Source organism: Zerene cesonia, chromosome 15 (genome assembly GCF_012273895.1).
Source record: "Zerene cesonia ecotype Mississippi chromosome 15, Zerene_cesonia_1.1, whole genome shotgun sequence".
Taxonomy (NCBI): domain Eukaryota; kingdom Metazoa; phylum Arthropoda; class Insecta; order Lepidoptera; family Pieridae; genus Zerene; species Zerene cesonia.
In genome coordinates this window covers 6,685,986-6,699,601 of record NC_052116.1, presented here as the reverse complement: position 1 = coordinate 6,699,601, position 13,616 = coordinate 6,685,986, and the positions used below count along the sequence as shown (strand labels likewise).

At 31.0% G+C, this 13,616-nt stretch overlaps 1 protein-coding gene across 1 annotated transcript; it reads right to left on the bottom strand.

The window, feature by feature from the left end:
* Positions 1-411: 411 nt before the first annotated feature.
* Positions 412-2,897, bottom strand: LOC119832508. Its single transcript, XM_038356170.1, has 3 exons — positions 2,760-2,897; positions 2,049-2,141; positions 412-498 (listed from the first exon to the last, which is right to left on the bottom strand). The coding sequence occupies exons 1-3, from the start codon at positions 2,895-2,897 to the stop codon at positions 412-414; spliced, it is 318 nt and encodes a 105-aa protein (XP_038212098.1).
* Between the last annotated feature and the right edge of the window lie 10,719 nt (positions 2,898-13,616).

The window sequence follows — 13,616 nt, the reverse complement described above, 5'->3', positions numbered from 1 at the left end:
TGAATGCCCCTTATTATAATATTATGTTGGATAATAGCAGACAGAAGAAGAGAGAAATAAGATTGATATTTTTACTTATGCTGCTTTTTCTTTAATATGGTCGTCGGGATACAGTTAAGAACACACCACATAACATTAAAAACAAATGACATATAGTATGCCCTAGATTTATTATGACTAAGTTGTTTTACATTATCCTAGAATGTATGCATTACTTCGTAATCGTATAAATTAATAATTGTTATCCCTGCCAGAGTTTAGGGTTCACAGTTTTGATATCAAGATCGGGTATTGTGTTAAATGCTATTAATACTTCATAGAATTCCTCAGTGGCAGCCTGGCATTTGGAATTACGCCCAAGCCCTGTATACGATACATTATGTAGGTACTTTACATCATTCTTCTTAAAACTTAACATAGTTTATAACAGAACAATAAATAACCTTTAATACGTGTAAGCTCGTTTTCATATGACTGATTTCGTTGTGGAAAAAATATCTATCCCAAAAGTGGGTTGTCAAATGTCCAGCCACTGCAATTATTGCAATAAAAATGCTTAATTCAAAAATGAAGTTCTTGCTTAGAGGCATTGTTTTAATGTTTTCCTTTTTTAATTTACACAATTTTCTTCATTTAAACTACAGAGAAAAATAGATGTCGTACATTTCTATAGTTTCTTTTACAAACACATCGCGAATTTAATTCATGACTGGGTAATTTTTATTACAATTTATAACAACAATCCTGTCGTCATTACATATGAAATTGACAAATGTTATGGCATACATGTCATTTATGTCATGATTATCCAAAATGCATGACAGCTACTACTTACTCAAGTGAGATCTTACATTTTTTGGATAAATATTAATCTACTAACTCTTTTGACATTAAGGATTCATCATCACATGGAGGAATTGAGAAATTTAGTTTTTTTTATTATTATTCGCTATTCCACCAAATAATATTATAATTATATCTTAGCACCATTTTCATCGACTGGACGGTAGTTTCCTGAAAAAAAGTATCACAATATATAATTTTGGCCAGTTATTCCTTTTATTCAATGTTTTTTGTTCAACAAGTTATCTCGGAATTTAGAAATTTGATCATAAGAGTCGAAATTGCGGCGATAATTTATTTCTGATCTACTTTAATAACGAGGTCTAACTACTTTAATAAGAAATAAAAACTGTAATTTATAATATATGCTAGTTTCCCTTGTATAATTCGCATCCAGCTTCCGTACTATATTATTTATAGTAATAATATGAGCAAAATGGCTTAGAGCACTCCTGCTAAATGTCGACAGTCCAGACAATAAAATAATTACTATACTTATTTAAAACTCGTTTATTTAAGAGGAATCTTTTTCTAAAGCTACTCACCTTCGGTATAACTTAATGGTTGACGTGGATTTATCAAACGATATTGATTTTTTTCGCATCCTGTGCGTCCGTTGTGTGCATGGCAGCACAGGCGCCGAAGGGAATACCTCAAGATTTTTGCGACATGAAAGAAAATCATGCTTTATATTGCATATTGTAGACCACTGTTATATGGTATCGACATGTGTCGTGGCATGGTAAACGCACTAAAGCACGAACGCACTAACTACATAATAACTACTAAAAAAAAAAAGGTTTCGGTAGTAACTAATTTTCCATGGAAATGACCATTTCGTGTTAATAGTAATTTTATCTTTAGAATATATATGTCTTCTCTATGTGTATGTATCATTTTCATTAAACTTTTTATGTGTCTTCTAATGGATTCGACTATTTAAAATTCGAACGCGAGGGAAGCCACGTGCAAAACCTAGTTTTATAAAAATATACCTTTATATTTTGTACATTTTTGTGAAAAATATCTACAATTCCTCTATCTACAGTACTTCAGATAACTATAAATTATAAGAACAGATCAAGAACGTAACGAACTAATCCCTCATTAAAACTGCCCAGATTAAAGATAGTACTATCTATCTTTTATAATTCCCAACAATTTCTCAACAAGCCACGACACACGATAATATAATAAACGCCTACTGTATTTGTTTCCTCGTCACGCATTGTGTATTGAAGTATGCACAGTTCTTCAGCGGCTGTGAAGCACGCCGCTTCCGCTTGTTCGATCTGCCCCTGAGAAAGATAAAAACATATTCTACATACTGTATATTGTAGTGCGATTGTTTCTGATAAGTTGCCCTTGTCTTTTACTCTTATATCCTCTTTTATTAACTTTTCATTTGTGAATATAGAATAATCTCACGGTTTATGTTTACAATTTAAAATATTTGTCGATCTATATGTCTAGAACCCTAACCTGGGTATATCAAAAGAATCGACCCATACATGTGTTTTGGAGAATCTACTCAAACATACAAACTAACAGAAATAGGTATTGAATCTTCGTAACTACCGTGGTATTAACAGTTTTTGTGTTTATATGCTGCTTAATTTGTTGTTGTTACACAGACATTTTCTGTATTAAAGCCCATTTGTTTGGATAACTTATGAAATTATTTTGTGATTTTGTCATATGAAATAATGTGGCGTTTTGCCAGTCAGTACATTGTAATCAATATCAATTGGTATCAATTAATATTTGCTTGGTGTAAATTTACCTTGTGTGGCTCGTGTGCAAACTGAAGTCAATAGTTTCTATTAATTAGTAAATTAATATACAAGTAAATCGAATACCTCAGTAATCATGTACCTAGGTGTAGAAATGTTTTCTATGAAAATCAAGTAATTTACCTCCATTTCATCCAATACTTTCTTGATTTCTTGTAATTCTGTGGTTTTGTTCAGTCTATATGAAAAGTTCGGCAGTAGTACTGTGAGGATCACCATAAGGGCGATGGTGACGAAAACTATATAATTTGTCGATATCATCTTGCGTTTTCTTTTTTAATAGTTATGGTTTCGTATGGTTTAGTGTTCCGTCGGTTGGAGGTGAAACATGGCATTTAGTATCTGTTAAAAAAATACATAAATATAAAATTATCATCGTCATCATCATCAGTGTTTGGTCCGTAATCCACAATGATGGACAGGTGTGGGTTGGCAGTTATCATCTTATTTCTTTAACCGACTGTATTGGATAATTTTAAGATAAATCAAAAATCTTGTTATGAAAGTCCGAAGTAGTGAGTAGTTTGTTCAAGTGCATTATCGTATATCGTATACTTTATAATACACATTTACAATACCTACAAAATTGATTTCAAAGACAGAATTTTTATTATATATCTTGAAATTCAAACTTTTTAAACTCTTGAATTTTACTTTCTAATATCATCAATATTCATCGACTATTATTACATCAAAATTTTATTATGCACGTTAATGAATTTAAAGTATGCAAGCATAAAAATTATATCATGCACATAATATTAACAAGATTACAACGCATAAAGAGATTAACATTCAAATTTTATACTGTGTTGCCTTACAAAAAAATTTGTTATTAAAATTTGAACTCTTCATATTTATATTACCTGTACTTTTTCTTATTACTTCTGCTCTAATCGGTAATGAAATATAATACTGTGCGAAAAAAGCTATTTAAGTTCGAATTCATACTTTTCATACAAGTTATATTATGTATTTGTTGTTATCTACTTCTTGATGAAACTGCTTTTTAGACTTTTAAATTATTACAAAAATTCGTTCAATTTATTCTTCTTATTTTTAAACCGACCAAACTAAAATAACCGCTGGTTCTGAATCCCAGATCCCAGTCAAAAAAGCTTGCGTCTATGAACATTTGTGTCGATGATGATAAGCTACATTTTAAAATAAAAAACGTTTTATATTTTACTTGTCACATATTAACATGAAATTTTGTACATGTATTATGTATTACGTTATAGGAAGACTGGCACATCTGTTAGTAAGTAATTAGGTTCGGATTTGCTAATAGCCTTTAGAGCTTGGACTAATACTCGAAGCAATTGCTCACTCAATCAAATACATCTACATCCAGCTAGTATATATCAACTATTAGTTTGCTAATTTAATAATAAATAATCTTTATGAATCCTACTAATATTATAAATGCGAAAGTTTGTAAGGATGTGTATGTTTGTTGCTCTTTCACGCAAAAACTACTGAACCGATTGCAATGAAATTTGGTACGTAGACAGCTGGATAATTGGAATAAAATATAGGTAACTTTTATCCCGATATTCCTATGGGATACGTACTTACGCGAGTGAAACCGTGGGGCGAAGCTAGTAATACTCTATAACATTGTTGTTTTATAGATTACTAGCTGTTTGCCTCGGCATCACTCGTGGTACATATACAGCCTATGACACTTAGTTAAGTTGCAGCTTTGTAATGGTAAAAGAATTTTTAAATCGGCCAATGTTTTTTGTCTGAAAATATTACAAACATACTTTGTATATACAAATATAGTATATACAAAGATTTCCTCTTTATAATATAAGATGATACAGTACCTAAATAGTACCTCCGATACTTTGAAATATTTAAGCAATGAAGTTAAAATATTATTACCTACAATCATTAATCTTAGCCCACGAAATCTGCATAATATTCAATAATTATGCTCATGTTAAAATATTACTTATATAATTATCTTTGAATTGATATTGCATTACACTTTTCAGTATCCACACAACTAGCCTTACCAAATGGCATATCGTTAATTTTCGATCAATCTGAGTTACTCATATTATTTAGTTACACGTTATTTTTTATTGCTTTTTTTAATTCTGAAAATGTTTGTGTTTTTATTGTGACTTGTTTACAATAAGAATTGTGAGAACAATGACAAATACATTTTTAAAAGTCTGCGAATGAGTTTGATGATGAGAATAAGAGGTTTTTCGAATTATTGATATTATTTTTAATTAACATATTTTTTAAATATTTGTACCTAGTAAAATCAGTTTGAAAACAATGAGAGTTATGAATGTTCATGCCTTTCAGATACATTTGTATTATAAATACAAGAGCAATAAATATTTTAAAAATATTGATATATCTATACTGAGATTTACTACAATCATAATTGTAAGTATTTTGTTTTAAATACTGTAGCGATTTATTTTAAAACGGCGCGCACAAAAGGTAAGCCGTTGAATCGTAATAGTGCTGAATCTAGATAAATATGTAGTTTACGCTAGCCGCCCGTCGGGCTAAATTGCTCAGCTATTACGAGAAATAACAGTGGAGATGTTTTGAACTTACTTAATCATTTGTCATATAAATAATGTGCAAAGAAACCATACAAACTTTTGAAATAATTGCCATGTAGAAATTATGCATTTTAGACGAATCGTCAATATCTATCTTCTTTTCTATCTGTGCCCTGCGGTTTAATCTATATCGTTCATGATGTTATATAGCCTGTAGCTTTATTTATCACTTAAATAATTTTTCAATTCGAACCAGTAGTTACAAACATTAGCACATTTAAATAAATAAAAAACTCATCATCTTCGTATTATTATAGATATTGTTTGTCCTGACTTTTTAAATACAGATTTTTTTAATGTAAGTAGATAAAGTACTCGCGTAAAATCAAACATATAAAAATAAATAAGTGAGGTGCAATTCGAATGCTAAAGGACAAATAATAAAAAAAATTGCTGTTTATAATAATATGAGTAAAAAAAATTACCCGTATAAAAGAGTTTCGTGTATGATACGAAGCTCTTTTACCGAGGCTATAATAAAAGACAAGAAGTTTAATTCAGCATTTTATAACACATACAAAAATAAGCGAAAATTGCATACACGAAGAGTGGTGCTAATAATTTTGATAAATATTACGTTTAACTAATTAGGATTCTTTCTTAACGCACATCGAGCAACAAGACATCCTGCTGCTTGATTTGGAGCAAATGGGAAGTGATTGTAAACTACCTGAAACATAAATTATCAAATAAATATACCTCTTTAATTCAGATAATGTACGTTTACTATGTAAATAATTATTTTCTATAAAAAGGTCACCAAAGTCCCTGAGGGGGGGGAGGTACCACTTCAAATTCTTAAAATTCTCTCCTCCAAATTTCCTTTTGGACTTCGGTAGAAAAGTAAATCATCATCTTATAGATGAAGTTGGTATTTATGTAGTCTAATTCAAGCCAAGAACCATTACTTGTATCTGTATACATGTATATTAAGTATTGGTTTTAAATGATTCCTTAAAGATAAGCCAGTCGAGGTATTGTTAATAACGGTTCAGATTTTTAGAGAAATATCCGAGTCAGAAGATTTAGTAAAATAGAATACTAGAAAGAAAAATATTTATTATGCCAAATGAAAGCTCACTCTAGCGAGAGTCTAAATATGGACTCGGAATATCGGGCAGTAAGACACACGAATTTAATAAGTTAACAAAGGCTTGTAAAAATGGATTGGATCAATTCAAGTTCATTTTAAAATTGTCTCATTCCGCCCTAGTTCTTAACATAGGCTTACAGCTTAACTCAACTAAAGCACGGTACTTTAAGCAGAAAAAATACAATTTAAACGGTTCCATAATGATTAATTACTTCGATTTTCCTTATAAGGAAGGAAAGTACTACCATTTAAATTTCGTATACCACACTACAAGCTCAACTCAGCCACGCTTAATATTGCATATTACGGATGCATGGATGAGAAACGAGGAAAAGTAATAAACATGATCTCCGAAAGAGGTTGTATAATATGATATCGTATATTCTATATTCATGAAAATCTATGCAAAACTTTTTGAGCGTTTTAAAATGATCTCAAAACAACATACCCAGTAGATGTTTATTATCTTTATATATTTTTGGAAGTTGCATGTTCTTATTTTTATAAAGATTTTCCAACAAAGAATACAGATGAAATTTTTATAAAGCTTGCTGAGTATGCATGATTTTCTGTAGCTTCAATTACAGGAAATAACATTATAATTTACAAGTCAAATGTGTTAAAAATATTGTAGAATTATTATTACAACAATTTGGTATGTTACATAAATTAAAACAGCAAAATATATTTTATTTCGCTATTTTAATATAATTGTTATATTTAAAATATTTTAAATCTTACGTTTAGGACTACTTGAGCGCGAACGAGATGTGATAGGAGTTATTGACCTGGAAAAATAATTTAAAGAAATTATTAATTACAGATTTTAAACATTCGTCATTTTCATAAGTTCATAAATTATGAATCTAGCAATACACGTCATGATATCAACGATTGATTGAATCGAATTTACTCGATATTTAATATTTATTATGATACAGATTAAAAATGTATGTGTTTTAAAACAGAGTTTCTGTATAGAAAAAACCTGTCACCTATAAAGGTATATGTATATAGAGAAAAAGCAAAGACTTATAAAATAGCATAAACGTATCGTATTTATAATATTTAGAAAGAAAGAAAGAAAGAAAGAAACATTTATTTGTCAGGGACAGCACAACACACCAATGATAGAAATTATACAAATAAGAAATAGATACAATTACACAACGTAAATATAGAATTAAACAAACGAAAAATACCAACATCAGAAATGAGGAGTGTGTCATAATGACCCCAACCAATAATGATATAGACTAATATTGTTATTATCAATATAATATTTATTGATATAGTTTGATATGTAATATTGATTATATATAGACTAATTACTGTTTATCTTTATAATATTATGTTGTTTAACTGAATAGCCCTAATACATAAATAACATTTGAACACAAACATCAACACGCTTAAATTAATGAAAATGAAACACTTCTTATATAGATTTGCTAGCTTTCCGAACGCGGTTTCGCTGGCATAGTAAAAGGAAATTCCTATAGGAATGAGATGTTTCATCATTCATTGGATAAAAAATAGCCTTACTATTTTTCTCCACACACAAAAATCACATCTCCGTTGCGGCGCGGAAGAAAGACAAACAAGCAAACACGCTTTTACAATTATAAAAACAACAGACAGACAAGACACTATGGACATAGAGACAAGATTTGTGTTTATAACATTACGAGTAGCTTAAATGAAATTAATTTATAGATAAAACAGCATAAATTGGATCTCGCAACTGAGAATTTCTTGTACCTAAGTAAAAAGAAGATGTACAATGTGCATAACATTCGCCGTTCTGAACTAGAAAAAATTACTAACAAAATAATCTAACTCTCGAGCTCTTAAAGTAAAATGCAACGGGAGATACCTCGGTCTTGGCCTTCTGCTATCTTTTTGCTTTTGTTGTGATTGTTGCTTCGCTTGGTGTGACTCCTTTGACTTTTTTTTCGAGAGACAACAGGGCTAAACATAGGTATTTTACAATATTATAAAACCTGTCTTGCCCCTTAATACAACTCTTAAGTTTATAATTGTCTAAATAGCTCTACATCTTTAGATAAATTAACAGAAATTCTTTAAATAAATTAAAAGAAAACTTTTTAACCAAAAACAAGCATGAGTCGGGAACGACATATTATTTGATACCTGACAGTTACATTAATATACTTTGTATGGAGATATTGTTTAAATTAGATGTCCTCAATTCAAATACTAACTTTTGTAATATAAATACCTTCGCGCAACAGGACAATCCAACTTCCCTTAACACGCTCTCGTCAAAACTGGGGATGCTGCGGACGTTTTTCAATCCAGGCGTAGTACATATTTGCTCATCCTGTTTGCCTATTACCAAATAATTCTCTTTTACGTTATCCCGTCTCGGTTTTGACTGTGGTTTTCCCTCTGCCTGTAATTGTCTTCGACCCTGTGCGTTTTGTCTATTTGAGCGTATGTTTCTGATATCGTTTCGACGATATTGGCTACTGCTTGCACTAGCTGCTGCAATGAATGTTGTTTTTTTAGACTAATTCATAATCTATATTACTGTATACTGCTTGTGTTTGGCATGAATATCAACAATTATTAAAACACTTTTGTACCAAAACAAACAGAGTTATTTTAAATGTTATATAAATTATTTATTTATTATTATTATTAATAATAGAATATCGAACACATTATATTTGTTTGTGCCATGTGTAGGATGTTACAGACGAATATTATAAACCTACATTTAGGCAGCCCACCTTACATACATCTTCTTTCACTATACATAAAGGTTCAACCCCTCCCCCCGAAAAGATAAGTTTGAAAGCTTCTTTCTGTGTTATAATTTGGCTCATTTTTTTTACACTTTCAGCCATTCATTATATTCAGTAGTATTACTTTAAATAATCCCCCTTAATTAAAGTTCGACAACGCCGGTTGTCGCAACTGAAGAGACAAAAATATATATCTAAAATTTGCATATATATGTGTATAAAAGTGTTAAAATTACAAACTGAATTAAAAAAAAAAACAAAAATGAATCCGATTTAAAAATACTTCAAAATCACGTTTCAATAATGTAAAATAATGTCCATTAGGTCACAATAAACAACTGAACAAAGTATTCCAATAATAAAAGTACATTTATTGTTTCGAAAGTAAGACAATTTAACCAAACGTTGTTTACGATCACAGAACAATTTTCTCTGTTAAAGGCCTATTGAACTACGTGACTTGGTGAAACAATGTGATCTGGGGTATTGTGGGCAGTAAATAAATATGGGATAGTTTTTTACAAATTGCGGACTAGGTATGTATTATCTACTTCCTTTGGATCGTCGTTAAAACGCCGATATATCAATGTATGCATCATGCTACTATGTCACTCCTCAGATTGACAGACCTTAACGTTTTGCAAGATCTGTAGATTATATAGAATAGTACGCACTCTTGTATGGATTGTGTATTGTATAATATATGAGGTTACTCATGTATTATACTCGTATGTTATGACAGAAACGTGAAACTATGGGAAAATGATGGATAGTATGTTAGAAATATATTTATTCCAAGATTATGAAATGGTGTGCATTAGTAACGCTTTAACTTGGTAACCCTCCTGAAAGCCCATCGGTCTTCCAGGGGTCTGTCAGTCTATAAGACAAAATCATATTCATACGAGGTTATAAATATGGCCCTATTTCGTTCATACTTTTGATTTCAATTTTTACACAGTAAAATTATCAGACAACAGCTGGATTACTGCTTTACTGCGTATTCATACAAAGAACGATAACGATGGTAGGTAATAATATATAGTATGTAGTATGGTAAGTTATATATAATACTAATCATTTATCGTAGTTGAAATAATATAAGCTATCCTATCTTTTAAGTTGGGTCCAACTACACATGGTGTGTAAATTCGATTAAAATCGGTTGAGTAGATTAGGAGCCCATCGCGGACAAACAACGTGACACGTAATTTATACGTGTACTAAGTATATTTTGTAAGATATCAAATCTGTCGCGAAGGGGTGTATATGCTTTTTTACCCGAACGTAGCCGAGTTGAGTCTATATTAACACTTACATGAAGGGCTGATTTCAAGTGTTCGCTCTGAAACAATCTTCAACAGATACACGACGCTGGCTACTATGATTCCCAAAGCGACCCAGAGCGCAATCAATGATTTAGTAATGTAGTCCTCGAAACACTCGACTATATCCTCCATACAGCATTCTATTCTATCTACAAGACCTCTGTTTGAGCACATTTGGGTTTTTGTTTAGAATGTATAGTAAATATACCTGAAATTCATCCCTTTTATAACAGAATACGATTTGCTTATAGATGCAATATCTTTGAATTATTAAAGCAAATTTGTATTTTAATTTTATGAATTTTGATCTTTAATATTTCATATATGAATATCTCCGATACCTACCAAACTGTATGCTTCTAGTAAATAACTTGAGCAAAGTTTTATTGATGTTCTGATTTTAATTACGTAAGAAACTTGAGAATCAATTCATAATATTATCCTTCGCAATTTGTGTACGCTACAATTCAAATTAACGGCAAGAAACTCGCTAAGATGAATTGATATGACCAAAGTTTGAGGTGATTGAAATAAAAATGAAATACTAACTGTGAAATATACTCACCAGACTATTCTCTTTACATTTTTAAAATATTGTGGATTATACTTTTTACACCTGAAAACTTTGCGCATAATATCTTTGTTGGATATTAATTTCGTCCCAAACGTTTCACATGAGACGCTTGACAGGTCTCATGCTACTATGAGGCAAAGAGGATAAAATTTTACATTTCTACTTTATTCTATTATCTTTGAAAGAGTTTGAGGTAATTTAAAAATGCGAAATAATAAAAAAGACAAGAATCGAACACATGTTTTACGATTTGGCGATGAATTTAACTTGTTTTTCTACTGGTCGGGAAGCCTCTGAAAAGATCGCAATAGTGAAATTTATAATTTTATTTCTGGTTTAAATGTAAAACTATCATCTTTAAACACTCCAGAATTCTATCATCTTTCGAGAGTTAGTAAGATGTTTTTCTATTCTGTAGAATTTTTATAAATTTAATAAAACCCTGCCAAAATACAAACTGAATACTTTCAAGAGGGATGACAATAAGTTTTTAGTGTGAGAACGTGGCTGAAAAGTAAAGTCGGCGGGCTTTCAGAGATAATGTAGTCACTGTCTGGCCTGCGGTCCATTTTCTATAATCTTTAATAAACTCACAATATTCGAGGGTAAAACGTCGTCCCTCTGAGCCTTGATGGATTGGGATCTGATTCATTATGTCTGATATTATGTGCCCCGGCTTTCATCTATTTTGTTTTTGATCTTACTATTCGCTATTATTTTGGTACCTAAAAGATAAGATCTAATTCTAAGTTGATTCCATTAAATAAAAAGGTTTTTTACGACATTGATTTATCTAGAGGGCTATTGAGTGTTTTATGCTTTGAAACAATTAAAAATACACACCAATATTTTATACTAATTGTAGCTTATTTTTAACGCACTTCTAGAAAATCTACGGACGCCACCTTGGTACAGTGGTAAACGCGTGAGCGCAGAACCGAGAGGTCCTGGGTTCGATTCCCGGTGGGGACAATAAAATAAAAAAAAATGGCTCGGTCTGGCAGGACACAGAAAGCTTATCACCTACTTGTCCATAAAGAAAATCAATCAGTGAAACAGATATATATCATCTGCCCCATACCCCAGTAGGGGACACGGGACTTCACTTTTTTCTAGAAAATCTATGAATAACTGAAGCGAAAATATAATTAAATGGACGAACATAATATACCCAGTTTCAAAATACTAAAAACTAACCCCTAAATCGTAGAATCAACTAAATTGTCTCACTTGCTGTAATCAACGTTATTGTGTTTTCGCTGATCCTCGAGAAGTGTACAAATTGAAATCTCTCCCTTTAAGTTAAAAACATTAAAAACATTACAATATGCTGTTACATGGTAAAATTAATATTATAACACGATAAATTTACGTACGGTAGTATGACTCCGGTAAACATATCTAAATAGCTATTTACTTATTTAGCCATGTGTGCTTTCTTGATTAATGGGCCCAAGCTGTCTAGGCGTCCACTAAGTACGTTGAGAGACAGATGGAGAGCCGACACATTGCTGGATGTAATAATGCTTTTGGGAAAAGAAACAATATTTCGGACTCAGCCCCATTTGTATCAGGATAAAACATGTCAACTAGAGGTGAAACACAACGTCTATACCAGGTAACCTGAGTGAATTAAGTCTTTATTTCTAAGTATAAATGATAATGATGACTCACTAAATTTATTTGTATATTTGTTCAGTCAGTGGATAAGTAAAGTTTTGTGTGTTTGTCATTGTTTTTCTAGTCAGTTAGTTAAGTTACTAAATATATAACCAAAAAGCCTGAGATACTGCAAATAATAGCAGTATATAGGTAACCGTAGCAACTTTATCAACCAATAAGAACTTTGATTAATTAATATTGTCATTTCGTATTGCAGGAAAAGGAACCAATCCTACTTTAATTACCGTCGCTTTTGTAAAACGTAAAGGACAATTTTTCTATAATCAATGAAGACTAGAAAAACATTTTCTATGTATTAACTATTTGTTACCAAAGTGCAAAAACGTATACAATATCTTATATCATGTTATCCCCTGATACACTTCGCTGATTTTACCAAATTGACGCAAGACATAGATTCAGTAAAATATTCACAAGCCGAACGTGAAATCTAGAATTCTCAAGGAACCTAGAAGTACCTGCTATGAGAAAAACATCAATCCTGTATTACAATCGCGCATAGCCTCAGGGAAATACGCAAAAGCGTTTTTGCAACTTGTGAATTTTGTAGTGAGTTGGTAAGAGAGGAAACTGAGCTATGTCGATTTATAATGAATAAATACGTTATGATTATAATATTTGCTTTATAGTACTTCTCTTATCACCTGAGTTTAAGAAGGTTTTAGTATTTTAACGACAATAGTTTCGACGGCCTTTACTTTTTTCGGCAAAATTTGTTCATAGTTGCTTCAATTTTAAAGTCATAATATTATGATATCAGTTCCAAAAAAATTACTCAACCTATATGAATAGGACCTACTTGGTTTACGAAAAATTTCTATTCAATATTGTCATGTTTACATCTAGCCGAAATGTGGCGTATTTGTTTGCGCCCTAATCTTGGTTGGATTTGCTTATACCCAAAAGGAAAATCTCGTTATACCGTGAGCTTTTCGTA

Coding starts and splice junctions, on each gene's coding strand:
- LOC119832508 (XM_038356170.1), bottom strand. CDS start 2,897: ATGATATCGACAAATTATATAGTTTTCGTCACCATCGCCCTTATGGTG. Junction 2,142..2,759: donor AAGTATTGGATGAAATGGAG/GTAAATTACTTG, acceptor TATCTTTCTCAG/GGGCAGATCGAACAAGCGGA. Junction 499..2,048: donor GTGACGAGGAAACAAATACA/GTAGGCGTTTAT, acceptor CTTTTGGGATAG/ATATTTTTTCCACAACGAAA.